The sequence below is a fragment of the Aquarana catesbeiana genome, linkage group LG05 (assembly GCF_042186555.1).
Source record: "Aquarana catesbeiana isolate 2022-GZ linkage group LG05, ASM4218655v1, whole genome shotgun sequence".
In the NCBI taxonomy this organism is placed as follows: Eukaryota; Metazoa; Chordata; class Amphibia; order Anura; family Ranidae; genus Aquarana; species Aquarana catesbeiana.
This window is the reverse complement of record NC_133328.1, coordinates 414,900,785-414,921,975: the sequence shown is the minus strand read 5'-3', so window position 1 is coordinate 414,921,975 and position 21,191 is coordinate 414,900,785. Positions and strand designations below refer to the sequence as shown.

Genomic DNA, 21,191 nt, shown 5'->3' with positions numbered 1-21,191 from the left:
ACCGTATACTGACACACTACATCACCGTATACTGACACACTACATCACCGTATACTGACACACTACATCACTGTATATACTGACACACTACATCACCGTATACTGACACACTACATCACTGTATATACTGACACACTACATCACCGTATACTGACACACTACATCACCGTATACTGACACACTACATCACTGTATATACTGACACACTACATCACCGTATATACTGACACACTACATCACCGTATATACTGACACACTACATCACCGTATATACTGACACACTACATCACCGTATATACTGACACACTACATCACCGTATATACTGACACACTACATCACCGTATATACTGACACACTACATCACCATATACTGACACACTACATCACTCAGTGATGTAGTGTGTCAGTATTCAGTGATGTAGTATGTCAGTATACAGTGATGAGTACATTGCTGTGTGATGTCATATGGGGGTATTGTCATATATTGAGCACAGTGCTGTGTAATGAAATTTAAGAAGGGTGAATATATGGAATGGGATGTGATGTGACTTCTCTCCTCTGAGGTATTATTCTTTCTGGCAGTGATCACATGGCTATCACTATCTCATAAAATACACCATACAGGCAGCTCTGACTCACCCTCCCTTCTCTCTCTCTCTGCAGCCCGGGAATGTCCCTGTGATCCCCCCACCCCCCTCCTCCTCCTGATATCTCAGCCCTCCAATACACAGCGGCGTTCCACCAACAGCCTCGCCCACTACCCCGCCTACACACCCACCCACCCATGCACAGCGTCGGGCCTCGCGGACTAGGCCGAAGCCGCGGCCTCGCCTGAAAATCGTGCCCGCAGCTCCTCAGGCCCGGCGCGGTGCTGTTAAAAAAAAAAAAAAAAAAAAAATCTAAAAAAATCGATTTGACCTCTCAACTCGATTCAAGATTCAAATCGATTTTTTTCCCAGCCCTACTCCAGGGCCATATAATGTAATGACCACCGGGGGTCTATCTTCGCTATGTACCAAGTATGCCAACAACTTGCCTGCTTTTTCTCCATGTTCAAACATTTTTTGTTTGGAGAAAAATATTTTTTGTCTTGCTTTCTGGTATTGTAGCTGGTTAACTACTCTAGTTTGTAGTTTAAGTAGGTCTGCATTTGTGGGGGTCGGGGTGGTGGCATAGTCTCTTTCAGCAGAGGATAGATCCTCCAGCGCCTTACCGAGGGCACTTGGAGGAGTTTGTCTTAATTTTATTAATAGCAGTTATTAATGTGTGCCGAGCGAATAGCTTAATTGAATCCCATACTGCGGATGGTGATGCTGACTTGTCATTTTCCACAAAGTACATTCTCCATTTATCAATAAGCTCATCATCCTCAGGTAGAAGAGAGAGCCAAAATGGGTTCAAACGCCATGAACGTGTTGGTTTTGCTATTGGAATACTTAATGTAATCCAGTAGGGACTATGGTCCGAAAGTGTTCTAGGGCAAAACATAGCCTCTGATAGTCTTGGTGTCAATCTGCGGGATATGAGTATAAAATCTATATGGGACATGGAACCATGAGAAGACGAGAAGCACGAGTATGATTTGGCCTGTGGGAACTTGTGGCGCCATGTGTCAATTAAGTGGAAGGTGGAGATAAGCTTAGAGAACCTAGTCTCGTTGGGAGTATTACGGGTAGGCGAGGCAAGCTGGAGCCTGTCTAAAGTCGGATTTAGTGTGATATTGAAGTCGCCTAGCCAAACCGCAGATATAGTTGGATGACGGGCCATGAGCGATAGTCCCCCCTTAACTATGGAAACGTTAAATGGGGGTGGTATATAAAAAGCCATTATAAGTAGAGGTTCTCCATATAATTTAGCAAGGATAAAGACATAGCGACCTAGTGGGTCAGTGGATAACTCACACAACTCAAAATGCACTGATTTGGCTATCAAGACTGAGACTCCCCTGGAATGGGATGTATGGGTAGAATGATACGTCCATCCAACCCATGGCCGGCGAAGTGCCATCTGGACACTCCCCTCAACATGCGTCTCCACCAGTGCTACTATATCCGCATGTTGCCTCTTAAGGAATGTGAAGACTGCCGCGTGCTTAAATTTCTCACGCAGGCCCCTCACATTCCATGTGAGAAACTTCAGAGATGCCATAAACCAAACCTTTTAATCTCTAATAAAACATTTATGTTAAACAATTTGCTTTCTATGCGTAAAGCACTCATATTTCTAATATTCAGATATAGCTGCATCAATCTTGCATCGCCCAACATATATGTACATTCACATGGATCTGGTATTCGAGACGTTACCCGTTTTCTATGAAAAGTATGCACACTCAAGTTTAACCAAACCATAAACAAATGAACTCCCACCCCCCTCCCTGCCCTACACTGTCCCAAACTTGTGTGGGCATATTCCCTTAACTTATGTCGAACTGGGAACCATTCCATCTTCCTGGTTATAAGTAGAATGCAAAACATCTGGTTAAGTCCCTGGGGACTGAGTAGAACGAGGGGTATCATCCATATCACTTGTATGCGGTATGGTCTCCCGATCCCCTTGCTTCCAGTTAAGTGCAACAAATAAGTTCCAGAAAAAATTCCAGTGTTCATGGCGCTGCTTCCCAGAACTGTGTAGGGTAAAGTCTCGCTGCACGATGCATGTGGTCTGTAAGACTTCTGCCTCTCCGGAGCCCCGGAGGGTAAGTTGACTCTTATACTGTGGATATCAAGGATTTGTGCTTTGTACTTGCGCTGGTTCGTGAACAGTTCTAGGACACATTCACAAAATTGGTGGGACTTAATCAATCAGCTCTTTCATGATTAGCTCGACGTTTCAACCAGGAGATCACTTCCTCAGGATCCTCAAAGAAGACTGCACGACCGTCATGTTCTATTCTGAGGCGGGCAGGAAAAAGCATAGAATACTTATATTGTAAGTTCCTTAGCCTACGCTTGGCCTCCGTAAAGCTCTGTCGATGGCGCTGTACCTCTGCCGAGAAATCTGGGAAAATAGCCACTTTAACATTTCCTACTGGGATATTGCCTTTCTCCCTCGCCATCCTTAGAGCTGTCTCTCGATCTTTGTAGTTAAGGAGTTTAGCTATAAACGTGCGAGGAGGAGCTCCCTTCGGGGGGGGGGGGTCTTGCTGGCATGCGATGTGCCCGCTCCACCGCAAACATAGGGGAGAAGGCTTCTCTCCCATAGGTGTTGATCAGCAGTTGTTCCAAAAACGTGGTAGTGTCCTTGCCCTCAGATCCCTCCGGTAGGCCTATCAGGCGTATGTTACATCTTCTCAGCCTATTCTCCATATCATCCTGTTTTGTAAGGAGTTGTTGTATTTGCCGTTGTATGCGATCTGAGGATGTTTGTAGGGGTGGAATGGCATCCTCCACCGTGCTCAGTCTGGTCTCAGCTAGGGGTGGATGCCTCTGAGCTTTTGAAAGTCTTGCCTGATAAGGGAAATATCCATCTTGACTTCCTCAATTTGTGCTGTGAGAGAAGTTCTGCAAAAGGTGATTGCTTCAAGGAGTTTGTCAGTGTCACTCGCTGTTCGTTCTCCCCCCCCCAGCTTTCTGAGAGGTTCCATCTTCCTCCATGTCCTCTTTGTCTTGTCGGCGGTACTGATCAAGTTTTGCCGCCGCTGCCTTCTGTGCTTTTGGTTGGTGACATGCTATGAGGGTCCGGGCAGTATCCACCAAGTCTCCAAGCTTGTATTGGCGAAATTAATTGCCTGTGGGTCAGGGGAGAGTGCTGGCGAGGGACTCAAGGCCACCCGTATGCTCTGGGACGAGGGCTGTTCTTATGTGGCGAGTGTTCGACACTTTACTTCCCCGCTTGGGGTGCTAGCAATCTGGGGCTGTAGCAGGAGATATGAAAGGACCCCAATATAAGCTGTTCACAGGGGAACGAGAAGGCCGCAGGCCGTAGATGCAGTACAGACTGGATGAGCAGGTGTGCTAAGAAGGCCGCCGGTCTCCACGTGCAGTCCTAGGCCACAACCCAGCCCAAATACTATCACCGTATCCTCTGGGGTACTGAGGGCCAGGGGGTTCTACACACATGAGGATTGATGTGATCCAGCTTCCCTAGGAGGTTTCCAGCGTCTAATCATCGGAAGGGCACAGATATCCTGGATTAGGTCTAAGGTTAGGGAGGACCAAGATGGCCGCGGACCTCCAGGTGTAGGCCGAAGCCGCGGACTTGCATGAATTCGGCCGCCGTGTGGAAGATCACGGCTCCACTTGGGCCGCCGTGTATCCGGGCGTTTCAGTAGTTAGTTCTGCGGATTATAGGTGTCCCAGGGAAGGTGATCCAGCAGGTGAGGCAGTATAATCAGTCCAGGATTAATGTTAGCAGGAGTAATGGACGGAGCTCAGGCTATACACGTCCTACTCCATGCTGTGTCAGGCCACGCCCCCCATGCAGTTTGCTTTTGATCTGTTTCTGCTGTGCTTTTTGCTGTGCGTTTTGATTTTTGCGCACATGATTTTGCTGCGATTTGTGTTTTTTTTTCATTTTTTGTAATGCTTTTTCTTTTTGACCAATTTGTTGTTGGGCTGATTAAAAGAAACAATTTCTGCAAAAACGCATTACATGTTTTTCTGCAGCTTCTCCATTGAAGTATGTGGAACCAAAAAAAGCACCGTTTTGCATTGAAAAAAGTCCTCGACCCTTTCCAAATACGCCACACCTGAAAAAAGCCTCGATGTGAACATGTCCCATAGGAAACCATGTTAAATGAACTGTAGTGCAAAAAGCACCAAAAAACACATTAGGTGTGAACCAGGCCTAAGACATTTTCTCAGTGATCTGGCAGCCATATTGGGGTAGACAGGAAGGGTTGCCATTTTGCAGTGGACATTCCCATTGACTTGTATGGGAGCTGGCCTTGGGAAGTGCATGGCAGGCATTTTCTTGTAGCCAGGCAACTGCCGTCTTGCCGGTGATTCCCCCCTCTCATGCTGGATGCAAAGGCTGTCCCTAGGACAGGAGGGTGCACTTTCTGAGGAACGGTCGGCACAGCAGCATCCACTGCTAGCTCACTGACCACATCCACAGGCGGCATTCATGTCAGCACCCACAACACTCCCCTGGCTGTTGGGTGGTGGTAAATGCTCCCTGGGGTACTTCCCTCTCTGCTGTAGTCGGCTTGGGGGGGGTTGTTCCCCCTTCTCCCTGGATGTCCTAATTGTTGGTGCCTTGCCTGAATGAGTGGCCGGTACGGAGTCTTAGGCATACGTGTCCCCTCCTAATCCACTTATGGAGTTCAAGGGTTCTTCAGGGTCCTCTGTCTCCCCTAGACATGCTGTCGGCAGCCCTGGAATCATTCATCTCCCAGGTGGAGGCAACATTCAGGCGCAAGGCAAGCAGGAAGCGCCCCTCCACCATCACCTGTGTCTTCGAACATTTGTCATGATACTGATGATGGAATCTCCTTCCTTTAAACATCCTGTAGACCGTTGGGCAGAATCTGTCGCCTTCTCTATCTTTGCCATACTGATTGGTCTTGCGAGCTGTGTTGGTCACAGCCCTGGTATCTGACGCTTACGGAATAAGCTAAGGTTCTGCGGCAAAGTTTGCCCACTAGACAAGTGAATCAGATGTACGTGGATCTTGCGGACCAGTTAGTCCAGGGCCTGAAGTATGTTTGCGATGTGTCCTTGTATTCTGCTTTTGGCTCAAATGCAGATCTGCTGACCTGACTTTTAAAAAGGCCTTGGTTGATCCACTGCCCCAGGGAAAACGTCTCTACAGTGCTACCTTGGATGACATCATCAGGAGCCTCATGGGAGACAAGAGTACCTTCCTCTCACAGGCCAAGAAAGGAATTGAACCGCATCAAAGTCTGGACCTTGCTTTACTGGCCCAGGAGCTTTTTTGTTCCCCTGGCACCTCTGACAAGTGCTTCAAGATCCCTGTTGGTGATTCCAAGGTCTCCTAGACACACAAGTCTACCAAGATTGCGGACAAGCCCTCTTCAATATGGCAGTTTACCCCCACGTGTTTCCAGGGTGTGGGATCGTCTGCTGGTTTTTGGGCCCATAGACCTCCCTCATTCCAGGCAAGTGGGTCCACAAACTGGTTGTGTCTGGCAACAGGATAGAATTTCTTTTTTATCCACCTGAGAAAATCTTTCCCTTCAGTCTTTCCTGTCTGCCATCGTGCCTTTGGGCCTTGTGCAGGCCGGTGCAGGATCTGAGGCACCAAGAACCGATAATCCCGGTGCCTGAGCCAGAATGGTTTCATGGGGTTTTACTCCAACCTGTTCACAGTTCCAAGAAAGGACAGGGTTTGCCCGATTTTGGACCTCTATGGCCTTGAATTGCTTTGTGCGGGTGCAGAAGTTCAAGATAGAATGCATTCAATTGGTGGTGGCTTGTCTTCATCAGGGGGATTTTGTGGCATCTATAGACATCAAGGATGCATGCCTGCACATTCCCATCTATGAGGGACATCAGTGATAACTTTGGTTTGCAATGAGGGATGCAAATTATCGTTTTGTGGCACTCGCCTTCAGGTTGCCCCCCCCCCCCTCTTGGTAATCTCCAAGGTGCTACCTTCAATTGTTACTGAGACAACTGTGAGTTTCCCTTGATGGGTTATCTGGACGTCCTACTGCAATAGGCAGACTCCCGGGCTGCACAGACGGACAGCGTGGAGATCACGACGCACTTCTTGTAGGACTTTGGGTCCTGAACCTCAAGATGTCTACCCTGATCCAGACCAGGAGGCTGGAATGTCTGGGACTGAGTCTCAGCTTGAAGCAGGCCACAGTGGTATTCCTGGTGGATGAGAGCTGAAAGCCTGATTGCAGTTCAACTACTCAAGTCCCACAAGCAGTCCTCCCTACGGTTTTGTATGCAGGCTCTGGATTTAATGGTGTTCGCTTTCAAGGCGATCCCCTGTGCATAGTTTTGTATGAGAGCTCTGCAGAAGCAAATTCTGTTGCTATCAGACAACCAAATTCATCTGGGCCTCCCTCCATTGGTGGCCTTTGTTTCCTTTGCTGCCTCCACTGGATGCCAGCCTGTCAGGCTGGGGAGGTGTCCTGGGTTCGAGATTGGCACTAAATTGCTGTACTCCGGAGGAGGCTCGGCTACCCATCAACGTCCTAGGACTGCGAGCGATCAGGCTGCCTCTGGAGCATTGGACTGATCTTCTCTGGGGGCTGCCAGTCAGGAGCCAATCAGTCAATGCCATAGCAGTTGCATTGCACTCTTGGGATGTGGTCCAGGCAGTTTGTGTGTGCCTCTCTACTATGTCTTCCTTTTAGAGGTTGGATTCTCTCTGTGCTCACAGAGGGCCCAAGAAAAGACCTGGTGGCCTCCTCTGCTACTTTATCCTGTTTTATTCAGCAGACAATTGTTCTGGAGTGCATCATTAAGGGTCGGGCTCCTCCCTCGCCCGTTGCGGCACACTCCACCAGGGTGATTGATGCCACCTAAATATTTAGACCTCAGGTGTCTGTGTCTCATGTTTGCAAGGCGGCTTGCTTGTTATCTGTGCACACTTTTAAAAAATACATTTTACAAATTGATGTGTTTGCATCGTTGGATGCTTGTTTTGGCAGGAGGGTTTTGCAGGCTGCTGTTAAAATTCCTTGTTTTTGGTTTTCCCACCTCTTCTTGAGACACTGCTCTGGGGCATCCCTATGGTCAAGAATCAGAAGAGTTGCGTCCGTCAATGAACGTAAGAGAAAACAGGATTTCATTTACGGGCACGGCATCCACCCTTATTTTTTGGAGTTTATACTTCTGACACTGCTTTAACCACTTAAGGACTGAAAGATTTGCCCCCTTAATGTCCAGGCCATTTTTTGCGATACGGCACTACGTTGCTTTAACTGACAATTGCGCGGTCGTGCGAGGCTATACCCAAACAAAATTGACGTCCTTTTTTCCCCACAAATAGAGCTTTCTTTTGGTGGTATTTGATCATCTCTGCAGTTTTTATTTTTTACGCTATAAACAAAAAAAGAGGAACAATTTAAAAAAAAAAAAAAAAACTATATTTTTTACTTTTTGCTATAATAAATATCCAAAAAAAAAAATGTCTTCATCAGTTTAGACCAATATGTATTCTTCTACATATTTTTGTTAAAATCGCAATAAGCGCATATTGATTGATTGGTATAGCATCTACAAAATAGGGGATATATTTATGGCATTTTTATTATAATTTTTTTTTTTTTTTTTACTAGTAATGGTGGTGATCAGTGATTTTTAGTGGAACTGCGACATTGCAGCGGACAGATTTGCCCCCTTAATGACCAGACCATTTTTTGCGATACAGCACTGCGTCGCTTTAACTGACAATTGCGCGGTCATGCGATGCTGTACCCAAATAAAATTGTCGACCTTTTTTTCCCCACAAATAGAGCTTTCTTTTGGTGGTATTTGATCACCTCTGTGGTTTTTATTTTTTGCGCTATAAATAAAAAAATACGGACAATTTTGAAAAAAAAAAACATTTTTTACTTTCTGCTATAATACATATCCAGGATAGATTTAGGGACTTTTTTTTTAATATGTTATTATTGTTTCTACTGGTAATGGCGGGAATCTGTGGGACTGCAACATTTCGGCGGACAAATCTGACCCCAAGTGACATTTTTTGGGGACCAGTGACATTATTACATAGGGGGGATGGGCTGCCAGGAACATGACAGAGATCACTGTTCCCGATGACTGGGAACAGAAGATCTCTGTCATGTCATGCCTTGTTTACATAGGCAGTACCCTGTTCTGCCTGTGTACAAGGCGATGGCGGGCTGCCGGCGGACATAGAGTCCGCGGGACCCACGGACATGCTCCCGCAGTGCGCACTCGCTATCCTTCTACGGACTGACGTACAGGTACTTCAGTTCGCGCAGGAGAGCCGACATGCCGCAGTATATCTGCCTGTGCAGGTCGGCTAATGGTTAACCTTTGAATAAATTGATATTTTTTACCTCATGTTTCATTTTGGTGTTTTTGCTTGCCATTAAAATCTCTCTTACTATGGGGGTTCAGTTTTGTTACTATTATCCTGCTGATTGTTGAGACATGGTGGGGGCAAAGATGAGGGGGTCCCACAGCTGCAGTAGTGAGTGTATTAGTAATAGTAGTAGTAGTATGAGGGCCACATAAAATGGCCTGGAGGGCCAGATTCAACACATGGGCCTTGTGTTTGACACATGTACTCTAGAGCATAGTTCACTGTAGATGAATGAGAGATAAACTTAATCATTTCTACCTTCTTCATCTATTTGTTTCAGTTTCAAGATGGAGACAGGTAAGGACCTGCCTTGCATACTGGTGCAGGAGATAGGAGGATCCTTTGGCGTTATGGAGGAGCACGTGGACTACTTGGAGGAGCGATTTACTTTGATCACTATGAAAGAGTTAAAGGAGAAGAAAGAACAGGTAGCAGATAAGATAGTGTGCATCTTTAATTGGGCAAACAAGCCTGATGTTGACAAAGAGCTTCTAGAATGCCTTCCTCAACTGAAAGTGATTGCAAGTGCGGGAGCAGGAGTGGATCATTTAAACCTAAAGATGATATCCAGCTATGGGGTGAAAGTTGCCAACACGCCTAACGCTGTGACCAATTCTACAGCTGACTTGGCCATGACACTGCTGCTTGTGTCTGCCAGGAGTTTTCTGGAAGGTAATATTCAAGGCTTTGATTATCTTCACTTATGTTAACGTGATATCTCCTACCACCCAAAGATGAAAACCGTAAGAGTGATGACAATGTTTATTATTATATTACTCCGTCTTATAATGTAAGGCCAGCCATAGACGGTTCAAATCCAGCCGGTTCAGCTGGAACCAGCCGAGATTCTAACCCTGTGTAGGTAGGCTGAATGTACCAAGTTGATCGATCAACCAACTTGGGTGCAACCAGCCTGCCGGATTCGCTTGCAATTATCGCTAGCGGCTGCTAGCAATAAATACTGTCTTATCCCGGCGGGGACGGCTGCCCCCTCCGGCAGCAGACAATTGCTCGGCAGGAGGAATTCCTTTGTCAGCACTGTCTGTGTTGATGGGGGACTCATGCAAATTTCTTTCCTGCAAAAAATTTGCACTGTGTTCGACCTGTCTTAGATTAGAATATGTATGGTTTTATTATATATGGGGAAACAAAAGTGGGAGCCATATTTAAAGGAGAAGTAAAGCTATTTTGGCTATGCTTCTTCCAGGATCATACGAGTGCATGTTATTCTGCACTACTGTGACCTGTTTTGGGCTAAAGCTTGGAAAGATCCTGACTCCACCCAGACGGCCAGCTGGCGCAGCCTCTCAGCGAGCTGCTGGGAGGATGAGCTAGCTGCTCCCACCTACAGCCCAGCCCTCCAAGAAGACAAAATCTAAGCAGCTTAAACTCCCTTTTAAAGCCAGTCCAGTTAGACAGAAACATTCTAAAACTATATTTTTTCTATGAAAAGACTTTCAATAAGATGCACAGCAAATTACAGTACGCACTTAAAAAATATCTTCCTTTTGAATAGGTCACAAGATTGCAATGTCTCCAGACACTGAACATTTCCATGCTAACTGGGTATCTAGAGGGGATATAACAGGGAATACTGTCGGCATTATCGGAATGGGAAAGATTGGATATAAAATTGCACAAAGAGCAAAGGCATTTGAAATGAAGATTCTGTATCATAACAGACATCAAAGGTAGGAAGGTTTGAATACTTTTCAAAGGCTCTTTATCAGCTTTTTTTTTTATAGAAGAATGTATTGATTTAGCTTTGCCTGCTTGCTTTGCCACATATTCTTTATCGTATTTAAAGAGGGGCTCCAAGCTCAGAAAAAATTAAGAGTCAGCATCTACAAATACTGTAACTGCTGACTTTTAATATTAGCACACTTATCTGTCCACTAATCCAGCGATGTCTTCACCCGAGCCGATTTTTCAAAATGTGGAGGGGGAGGGATATAAGCAGAGCTTCCTCTTTTGGGTGGAGCTCCGCTTTAATATCTGCCACTATCTAAACCATAATCCACATACTTACTGAAAGACTCCTGAAAGAAAATCACATGCAGGCTAAATTCAGTTCCTGCTGAATCAGACAAAATTTGAGCCGTGGGTGGCCCTGCAAGCATCACCTTCAATTCAATTTAAAAATCAAGCCAGATGGAAAAAAAACATTAACACAATTTTAGAGCATTACAGCTACGTATGTTTTACATCTGAGGCAAACAAAAAAGGCAAATAAATGCTGTTAATACTTTGAAGTACACTGTTGGATGAAAAAAAATGTTGATATCTAATACTGTATAAAGACACCTAACTAAGCAGGAAACACAAGTGTCTGTTGTACCTATATCAGCATATCACTTTTCCTACAGCTTTTATACTGGGGCCAATATGCCTGAACTTCTCTCGGCACTGACATTGTGGTTAAGTACAACCTCTGGTAATCATTAGTCACGCTGATCATTAATTAACAGAGGAAGATGCTAAGAAACCTTTAATCCTTTAAACCCAACAGCAATGAACTTTAACTGAGTTAACCAAGAACATCAGAACAGAAACTGTTCCCAATAATTATTAGTATTAGAAAAGGGAACTGATCCCTCAGCTGGCTTGCACCATGCAGAGTATCGGGCAATTTCCATAGAGGTCTGTAGGAATAACTTCTGCCAAATGACACGGGATCGTTGGCTCATCAGGCAGGCATTAGTAAGCTGTGTTTCTTAGATTGTACAGTAGAACATGGCTTTATGCTGAATTCCCCTAGACCTAGGACATTCACTTTATTAAAGTTCTGCTCTAATTTAAACTTGTTAAAAATAAATTGATTGATGAACTTCAGGAAGACACAAAAAAAGATACAAAAAAGGCAGCTCAGTAATTGAATACAGCATTCTTTTTTATGTTTAATGTAAGCACTAGTATAGGCACCTGCATCTGACTTGGTATCAGCTTCTTGCAGTCTTTTCTACAGTCTGTACAGCAGAGCTCAGATAGGGGGAGGGAGATACAGTTCAAGGAGGCAGTCAGCTGTGCTGCAGTGCAGGGAGCATGCTGGTGGGAAGAAAGAGCAAAGAGATGAGCTCATCAATGTGCTACTTCTCTTTTCACTGTCCAGTAACAGAGTGGAAATGGATAGAAGATCTGTAGTGAAAGTGAAACTGCAACAGAGAAAGAACAAGTTCCCCCCTTTTCTATCAAGGATGTGCTATGTAGCAGAGCTGAGTAAATCTCAGGTCTAAATGGCCAAAAATGCAAGTCAGGAAAAATGGCTCTTTTATATGTAGTTTATCTATGTTTAGTTGTTTGCCTGGTGTTCAGTTCTAAACCAAGTTAGCCAGGACAGGTAAAAAACGCTCCCCTGAAATATCAGAATAATATCAAGTTAAATGTAATGATAGATTGTAAGTTAATGAATTCATAAAAGTTATCAGAGTGTAACTTTGGAGACAATCATTTGCATGGGCAATTCTTTGTGTTTTGTAATAAAAACTGCACTATATACTCCTTACAGGGACCCATGCGTGTGTGTTCCAGGATGGCTCTATGGGCCAGTCTTCTTGCGTACATAGAAGCCAATAGCTCTGGTGCCAGGCCACTCTCCTGCTCCTCCTCCAGCTTCTAATTTGACACCATCTGGATTGTGCACTGTCCTTGGTGCACTTTTTGGAAAATTGAGGAAGTAGCACTGTGGAGCTGGAGCCAGTGGCGGGGAGCAGGGATGGTATGTAAGGTTAAATTCACATGATGGAAAATCAGGGCTGCCAGCAAGGATTGGTATATTTATCCAGCTCTGAATGCTACAAATCCATATGTGCCCGTGTGAGTGTAGCCTCACGTGTTTGAGGTTACGCTCAGGGAAGAAAGGTACTAGGGAATGTTGCACTGCTTGACAGTAATCTATTTATGTACAAAACACAAAAATTAATACTACTTTCAATTATTTACTGAAGATAAGTTCTGTTTGGCAAATGTAAGACTAGGTTCACATGTAAGCAGCTCTGGGCTCCTGCGCCTGTGTTTCATGCATGAAAAATTTTCCTGCACCTTTTTTTAAAATGCAGCCAGAGAGAAATCACATGATGCTTGTGCACCATGCAGTTTCCCACAACCAAAAATTAGGAATTCATTAATTAGGAATACATGGCAGCCCCGCGCATCTGCAAAAGAGGCAACGTGGTTTATTAGCAGGTGGGTACGATTTGATTTGCACGCTGTCCTGCATCCACAACCACCCGCGCAAGTGTGAATCTAGCATAAAGTAGTAATGCATACAAAAAACTGCTTGTGATATATTTTTGTAATATGTTTATTTTTTCATCAGATGGTGGTCTGGTAGACCTCCCTACCCACCCAGCATCAATGTACTCTACTTCTTAAAATTTCTTGCAGACTGGAAGAGGAAAAGTCAGTTGGGGCCACGTACTGTGAAAATCTGGCAGATTTGCTCCAGCAGTCAGATTATGTAATACTGGTTGTTAACCTAACTCCACAGACAGAAAAACTGATTGGGAAAAGAGAATTGAAACTAATGAAGCCTTCAGCAACTTTGATTAATGTCAGCAGAGGTTTGTATAAGTCTGCTAGTCCTGGTCTTTGTGTGGTAAAAACTACATAAAATAATGACTTTCATTGTATAACTATATGATTTTTCCTGTTTCTTTTTTTAAAAGGTGTTTATATAAAAGTTTTACAGAAATAAAACTCAAAAAGAATAACTCTGGCACTCAATATATATGAAAGATTAGTTCTTTAAGGCCTGGTTCACACTAGTGCGATTTCAGATCCGACAACGCATGAGAAGGGAAATCACATTATTTTCAGTGATGTCAATTCACATCAATGCGACTCAGCAATTTGGAAAAGGTTCCTGTACTACTGTGGTGCAATTGCAGTGCAATTTTGGCCCAATAGAATATGCAAACCACTTTGAAGTAGTGTCCAAATACAGTCCAAGTAGCACTACATAATCACACTGAAAGTCAGATTGTAGCAGTGTGAACCTAACCTTAAAGGGATTTGGGAGTTGCATACACAAGCCTAGTAGACACATATCTCCCACAGGACCTTGAAGGATCAGTACTGCATAAAAATATTACATAGTAATGTACAGGGTAAATTAGAAAATAGAGTATATTTTTTGAATGGTTGGTTGAGCCAAATCGACTGTCATTCTCTATCAAACTGATTGAAAATCTTTTCTCAATTGAATTGCTTCCATTGTATGTGGTTTTCCTTCAGAAAATTACATTTATTTCAAAATCGGTTAATAAAATCAAATTACATTTTTAGAGAACTTAAAAACAACATTCATCTAGTTTCTGTAAGCATTGTACTGGCGAGATTTTTCATATGAACGTTCATAACAAATTCTACCAGTGTAAGGCCAGCCTAACTCCAGCCAAACTTTTTTTTTTTTTTTTGTTTGTTTTAGTTTGAATGGAGTCCTGACAGGAAGTGAGGGTTATTTTCTCTAATAGGGACACAGATGGCAATAAAAGCCTCACAGAGGCTCTAATCCATCCTGCTTTGTCAGAAACAAAATTAAAATGTTTTTGCTAGAGCTGGGATTTGGGGGTTTGCATCTGTGCAATAGCAACAAGTGAGGAAATGTGCATCGAAGCAGTGAAAGAGGACATGAATGTTGGTACAGTGGGTGCTAGTGGAGTAGTGTGCTTCGGCGCATTGGCTGTTAGTAGAGAAGTGAGGGTCAGTGCAGTGGTAGCAAATGTGAAAGTGCACGTCAGTGCAACAGCACTGTGGCGGTGAGTGGTGTAATTCCTTTTGGTGCAGTGGCACAGAGTGGGTAAGCGTGAGTCGGTGCAGAGACGATAGAAGGGAAAATGCATCATTATACAGGTGGAGAGTGATAAAGTGTGAGTTGGTGTAGTGGTAACGTGTAGGGCAGTGGTGGGAAGGTGCAGTGGCAGAAAGTGGAGACATGCACGTCAGTGCAGCAGCATCGGATGGGAAAGTGTGTGTCGGGCAGGGAGTGATGGAGTTAAATAGGGGAGAGGATCTTGTCATTCATCAGACTGTCCCCCATTCAAAAATGGATTTACATGCAGTGTATTTAATGCACAGTTTTTTCTTAAGAGGGAGGTGGGGAAGGCCACTATCCATTTTTTTTCACTGCAGCTCACAGAAGAACTAGAGCTATTAACTCTGAAAGTTTAACAGCAGGATAAGAACCTGTCATCACTGCACAGAAGATTTCTACAGGATCCAGATGCCTGACAGACGTGGGACATAGTTCATTAGAGATAAGTGTTGTGCAGCTATAGGAGCAAAACTATTCTTATGCCCCATACACACGATAGGATTTTCCAACGAAAAATGTTCTAGGGGAGCTTGTTGTCGGAAATTCCAACCGCGTGTAGACTCCATCAGACATTTTTCATCAGAATTTCCGTCACACAAAATTTGAGATCTGGACCTCAAATCTTCCGACAACAAAATCCGTTGTCCTAAATTCCGAGCATGTGTACACAATTCCGACGCACAAAGTTCCATGCATGCTCGGAATCAAGCAGAAGAGCCGCACTGGCTATTGAACTTAATTTTTCTCAGCTCGTCGTACGTGTTGTACGTCACCCCGTTCTTGACGTTCGGAATTTCCGACAAGATTTGTGTGACCGTGTGTATGCAAGACAAGTTTGAGCCAACATCCGTCGGTAAAATACCATGGATTTTGTTGAAAATCCTATTGTGTGTACAGGCATTTGTCTAAACGTCAGCTTTAATAATGACTGTATGTTAGATAAATTGTTATTGTGCATTTTTGTTTTTGGAAAAAAAACCTTTACATTCTCTTATGCTATATGTCCTGTAGTTTTAGAACCCCTGTCAGGCTTTTTACTGCTATAAAGGGCTATCTTAGAAAGATAACAATGAAGTAAAGGGAGCTCTCCAACAGCAACAGGTATAGAAATAAAATGCTTTGTTACAGATCTTTCCTTACTTCCTGTATTGTGACATTTTAAGCAGAACAGGAAGTACAGGTACATTTCTCTAACTGATCCCTAGATTGCAGTAAAAACCTGGCTGGGGTTCTGATTTTTCCTCATGCAATCCAAAATGAGAAAACATGTTTTGGCTTGACATACAATATATGTTTTAAACTTCTAGTTTTAACACCATTTATCATTTTTAGTCTGAACGTTTTAGAACTATTTACACTGATCACGTTCTTTGCCCATAGGTCCAGTCGTTGATCAGGATGCTTTGGTGGAAGCCTTACAAGTGGGAGAAATCAAAGCTGCTGCACTAGATGTTACATATCCAGAACCCTTGCCTAGGTAACTTCTTATGCTTGAAAATTCTATACTTGTAGCCTTATGTTTTTTTTACAAAGCCTTAACTAAGGCCTGGTTTACACTAGTGTGATATGATCTTGATCCGATTTCCAGTGATATTTTGTAGTGCTACTGCAGTGCGCCTTTGTGCATTGTTGGCGCCTTTTTTATGTGTTTACTACTGGGATTCATCCCTGCTGTCAGCAGCAGGTTGTTAAGGAGATGGTACCCACTAGTGTCATAACAACCATGAGTTATCTCTTCTGTCAGTGGGGGAATTCCCCGCTGATAGCAGAATGTAAAGAAAAGAGCCAGCAAAAAAACAAGTTGATGTGGGGGTCCACCCCCAATCTATACCAGACCCACACAAAGAAAAACAAAATAACGCGTGGAGTCCCCCAAAATCAATATCAGACCCTTTGGTCTGGTATGGATTTCAAGGGGAACCCCACGGGCAAAAAAAAAAAGGCGCGTGGTCTCCCAAAATCCATGCCAGAACCTTGCTAGGATTAGCGCAGCACCACATCAATATCGCATGCCAGAACCTTATCCGAGTATGCAGCCTGGCAGGCCCTCCCCTTAACCATTCCAAGCCACATGCCTTCAACATGGGGGTGCGGGGTAGCTTGCCAGGGAAGGGGGGCGGATCTGTCTGCTGACCAGAGCAGAGCGGGCAGATGACAGGTACGTGTCCACTCAGTTTTTTTCAGAGCAGACACGGACGAAGCCTGCTCTGCTGTATGGATGGCCGGTAAGGATGAGCCCAGGCGTGTTTGCAAGCCGCATGTGCAGAGCCCGCCAGGAAGTCGGCACTGCACAGCTCTAATTACGGGCAGTGAGACATTTTGGGATCTCTGCAGCCGCGGATCGGGAAAATGTCTCACTGCCTGTGATTAGCGCTGAGCAGTGCCGACTTACTGGCGGGCTCTGCACGTGCAGCTTGCGAACACGCCTGGGCTCATCCTTAATGGCCGGGTGTAAACAGACTCAACTGTGCGTTTACACCCACTATCTCCGATCTACCTACAAATCCCCTTTTGTTCGTTTATATCGGACCGGATCGGAGGTAGGTGGGTTTAAACCAACACAAGTCCGTTTACACCTGCCGGTCCATACGATTGAAGGGACCTTCCAATCAGGCCTGCCTGAAAAACTGACAGGTGGACCTGATCGGAACGGTCTTGTGAAAGGGGCTTTAGTGTTTGTAAAATTAGCTTTGTGGCAATTGATTTACATTGTGATATTGTGAATGCAGCAAATAGACCAGCAAGGGCGTATGATATTTATGCTACATTGAGATAGTTGTATTTCTGTTGACTCTGCATTGCTGTTGTGGTTATACAGATTTTGGAACTCCCCAGACTGTCTAATAAATAAATTTGTTGCCATGTTGAGTCTTTAGATGTTTTAATTTGCTAAATAGAATAATATAGAATAAATCTTTTACACAAGAAGTAACATAATCTACAGTTGCAGTTCAGGAAGATAGAGGTGCATATAACATATATTAAAAATGGAAACAATTTTTTTCCATTTTTATATTTTTTTTATATTTTTTTAGTTTCTTGAATATAATCTTTAACCGCTTTCCGTCTGCTCAAGTAGACATACTGCAAATGGGTGGCACAGCCAGGCACTGCGACGTTCCTGTACAACGCAGTGTACTTACTTGTTTTGGCAGCTGCAGACCTGTGCTGTGTCCAATCACTGAGTTTGGCTGAAACTTGCTGATCGGCTGTGGCCAGTCACAGAACTAAACCTGCTGATCGGCTGTGGCCAGTCACAGAACTAAACCTGCTGATCGGCTGTGGCCAGTCACAGAACTCTTTGCACAGACAGCAATCTGTCTGTTTCTTCTCCCTAAAATTGACCCTGAGTTCAGGGAGAAAAAACAGCCAGATCTGTTGGTAAAAGCAGCACACATTACACTTGTTAGGCACACAGGTTGCCCCTTGATGTTAACCCCTTCCCAGCCAGTGTCATTTGTACAGTGTACAACATTATCACTGTATTAGTGTCACTAGCGACGTCAGTGTCAGACAATTAGACCCTCCCAGTCAGTGTCTGTTAGTGCAAGATTGCCTGCCGCACAGTCACACTATAAGTCGCTGATCATCGCCATTATAGTGTCTGTATGGATCAGTATCTTGATCACAATCAGAACTATGCTAGCATCCCCAAAAACGCAGTTTCGTTTTTACCAAAGGCATGTAGCAGAATACATTTTGGCCTCAATTCATGAAGAAATTTGATTTTATTGGATATGTTTTAGAACAGAAAATAGAAAATGTTTTTTATTTATTTTTATTTTTTTTATTTCAGTATTTTTTTCGTTTATATATTAAAATTTAAAACCCAGTGGTAATCAAATAACACCAAAAGAAAAAGCAAAAAGCTTTATTTGTGTGAAAAAAATAGAAAATGTAATTTGTGTAGAGTGTTGCATGAGAATTGCAAGTTAAAGTAACACAGTGCTGAATAGTCATGTAGGGGGTAAAACCTTCCAGACAGTGGCGTAACTAGAACCTTCAGGGCCCCGATGCAAGAAATGATGAAGGGCCACCCTGACCCCAGACTGGGCCCTTCCTTCCCAAACATTTTATTTTTTTATCAATTGTTTTATTCATTTTTTTTTTTTTTTTTTTACAATATTTTTTTTTAATATTTTTTACAATTTTTTAGGAGCCCCATTGGGGGGCTTTGATGGGATATCAGGAGTCTAAACAGACCTCTGATGTTTTACCTTTGAGACAGAGAAAGGAGATGGAGGATACAGCCCTCCATCTCCTTCTCTGCAGCCTCAGCCTCACAATGAATGGAGAGGAATAGTTCTGTACAGAGTATAAAACAAAAAAATTCAGCGCTAGAAGTACAAAAGGATAAGCAGCAGTAAACAGTGCGACAACACCAACAGAACAAATAAAATTAAATAAACTGCGCTAAAACAAAGGTTATATGTGTTGGAGTGAGTTAATAGTGTGACCTAACACCAACAAAAATATAAAAAACGAATCCAGTAAATAAAAGTCCAAATTCCCAAAGTAGTAGGTATTCAGTATAAATGTGGATGCTGTTCCAAATGAGCTATAATTGCTCTTACCAGAACTCCAAAGATATAAGCGGATGGCAAAAAACCCTTGCCAGGGCCTCTGAGGTATTGGACCAATCAGCACCGTCCGTGGTCAGATCAAAATCCCCTCAATGAATGCAGGAGAGAAGCAAACACAAGAAAAACTGGCCATAGTGTAGTATGTTAAATGCTAAACATGGACATACGAACATACCAATCACCCTGGTGTGCACATAAAAACAACCAAAAAGAGGGGGAGGGAAGTGAAAAAAAACCCCACCACCGTGGCTGTAGATTGTGCTTACCGACTCACGATGATAAACAGGTTCTTAGTAGGTTAGGAGCTGTCATAGAGCACCTTGATACGTCCTCATTAACCCGAAGTTTACATCGTCAGTAAACCACCCAGAATATAAAAAATAAACTCTCCATGGTGAAGTACGTTTAAAAACGAATTTAATAAATAAAATATTGCACTCACAGAGTAAAAGCACTTATATCGCATAAGTATATGTTGCCGGCCGGCATACAAGCATGGAAGCGAAGCTCATCCTACTTCCTGGTCTCGTGGTAGCGTCGCTGCGTGCGTACCCAGACGCGTTTCGTCATCAAAAGGACGTTCCCCATTGAGAACGTCCTTTTGATGACGAAACGCGTCTGAGTACGCACGCAGCGACGCTACCACGAGACCAGGAAGTAGGACGAGCTTCGCTTCCATGCTTGTATGCCGGCCGGCGACATATACTTATGCGATATAAGTGCTTTTACTCTGTGAGTGCAATATTTTATTTATTAAATTCGTTTTTAAACGTACTTCACCATGGAGAGTTTATTTTTTATATTCTGGGTGGTTTACTGACGATGTAAACTTCGGGTTAATGAGGACGTATCAAGGTGCTCTATGACAGCTCCTAACCTACTAAGAACCTGTTTATCATCGTGAGTCGGTAAGCACAATCTACAGCCACGGTGGTGGGGTTTTTTTTCACTTCCCTCCCCCTCTTTTTGGTTGTTTTTATGTGCACACCAGGGTGATTGGTATGTTCGTATGTCCATGTTTAGCATTTAACATACTACGCTATGGCCAGTTTTTCTTGTGTTTGCTTCTCTCCTGCATTCATTGAGGGGATTTTGATCTGACCACGGACGGTGCTGATTGGTCCAATACCTCAGAGGCCCTGGCAAGGGTTTTTTGCCATCCGCTTATATCTTTGGAGTTCTGGTAAGAGCAATTATAGCTCATTTGGAACAGTATCCACATTTATACTGAATACCTACTACTTTGGGAATTTGGACTTTTATTTACTGGATTCGTTTTTTATATTTTTGTTGGTGTTAGGTCACACTATTAACTCACTCCAACACATATAACCTTTGTTTTAGCGCAGTTTATTTAATTTTATTAGTTCTGTACAGAGGCTTCCCGTTCATTCATAAACAGGAGCATAGTAAACACAGTTTACTATGTTTCAGTTATGAAAAGACAGAGGATGGATCACTGACTCTCCATTCAGAAAAGGCTTCATCCTGAAAAATTCCCTGCAGCAGCCGGCAGGAGAGGGGAGAACCCTGCAGAGCTGTGGGGACGAGGGGAATGGGGGGGGGGGGGGGGGGTGGCTGGAGAGCACACAGGGGCCAGCAGAAAGAAGCTGCATAGGAGGAGCTGTGGGAGTGGCTGCATATAAAGGAACTGATCTCTCAGCGGCTGCAGGAGGAAAATGGAGAGATCGGTTCCTCTATGCCAGTGTTTCTCAATCTTTTTCCAGTCAGGGCACCCTTGAAGTATACCCCTAGGCGAATGGGGCTGCACTGCAACCACTCCGCAACTGTGCGCATTGCATGCAGTTGCAGCATAGTG

At 43.9% G+C, this 21,191-nt stretch overlaps 1 protein-coding gene across 10 annotated transcripts in view; it reads left to right on the top strand.

The window, feature by feature from the left end:
- LOC141144997 (glyoxylate/hydroxypyruvate reductase B-like) overlaps nucleotides 1–21,191 on the top strand; it is a 106,685-nt gene that overhangs the window by 65,004 nt on the left and 20,490 nt on the right. For all 10 annotated transcript variants that reach the window (XM_073631187.1, XM_073631194.1, XM_073631193.1 and 7 more), the window contains 4 exons: nucleotides 9,258–9,649; nucleotides 10,494–10,668; nucleotides 13,361–13,536; nucleotides 16,170–16,266. In XM_073631187.1, the coding sequence (XP_073487288.1) occupies nucleotides 9,258–9,649; nucleotides 10,494–10,668; nucleotides 13,361–13,536; nucleotides 16,170–16,266 (840 nt within the window). The remainder of the gene's footprint in view (nucleotides 1–9,257; nucleotides 9,650–10,493; nucleotides 10,669–13,360; nucleotides 13,537–16,169; nucleotides 16,267–21,191) is intronic.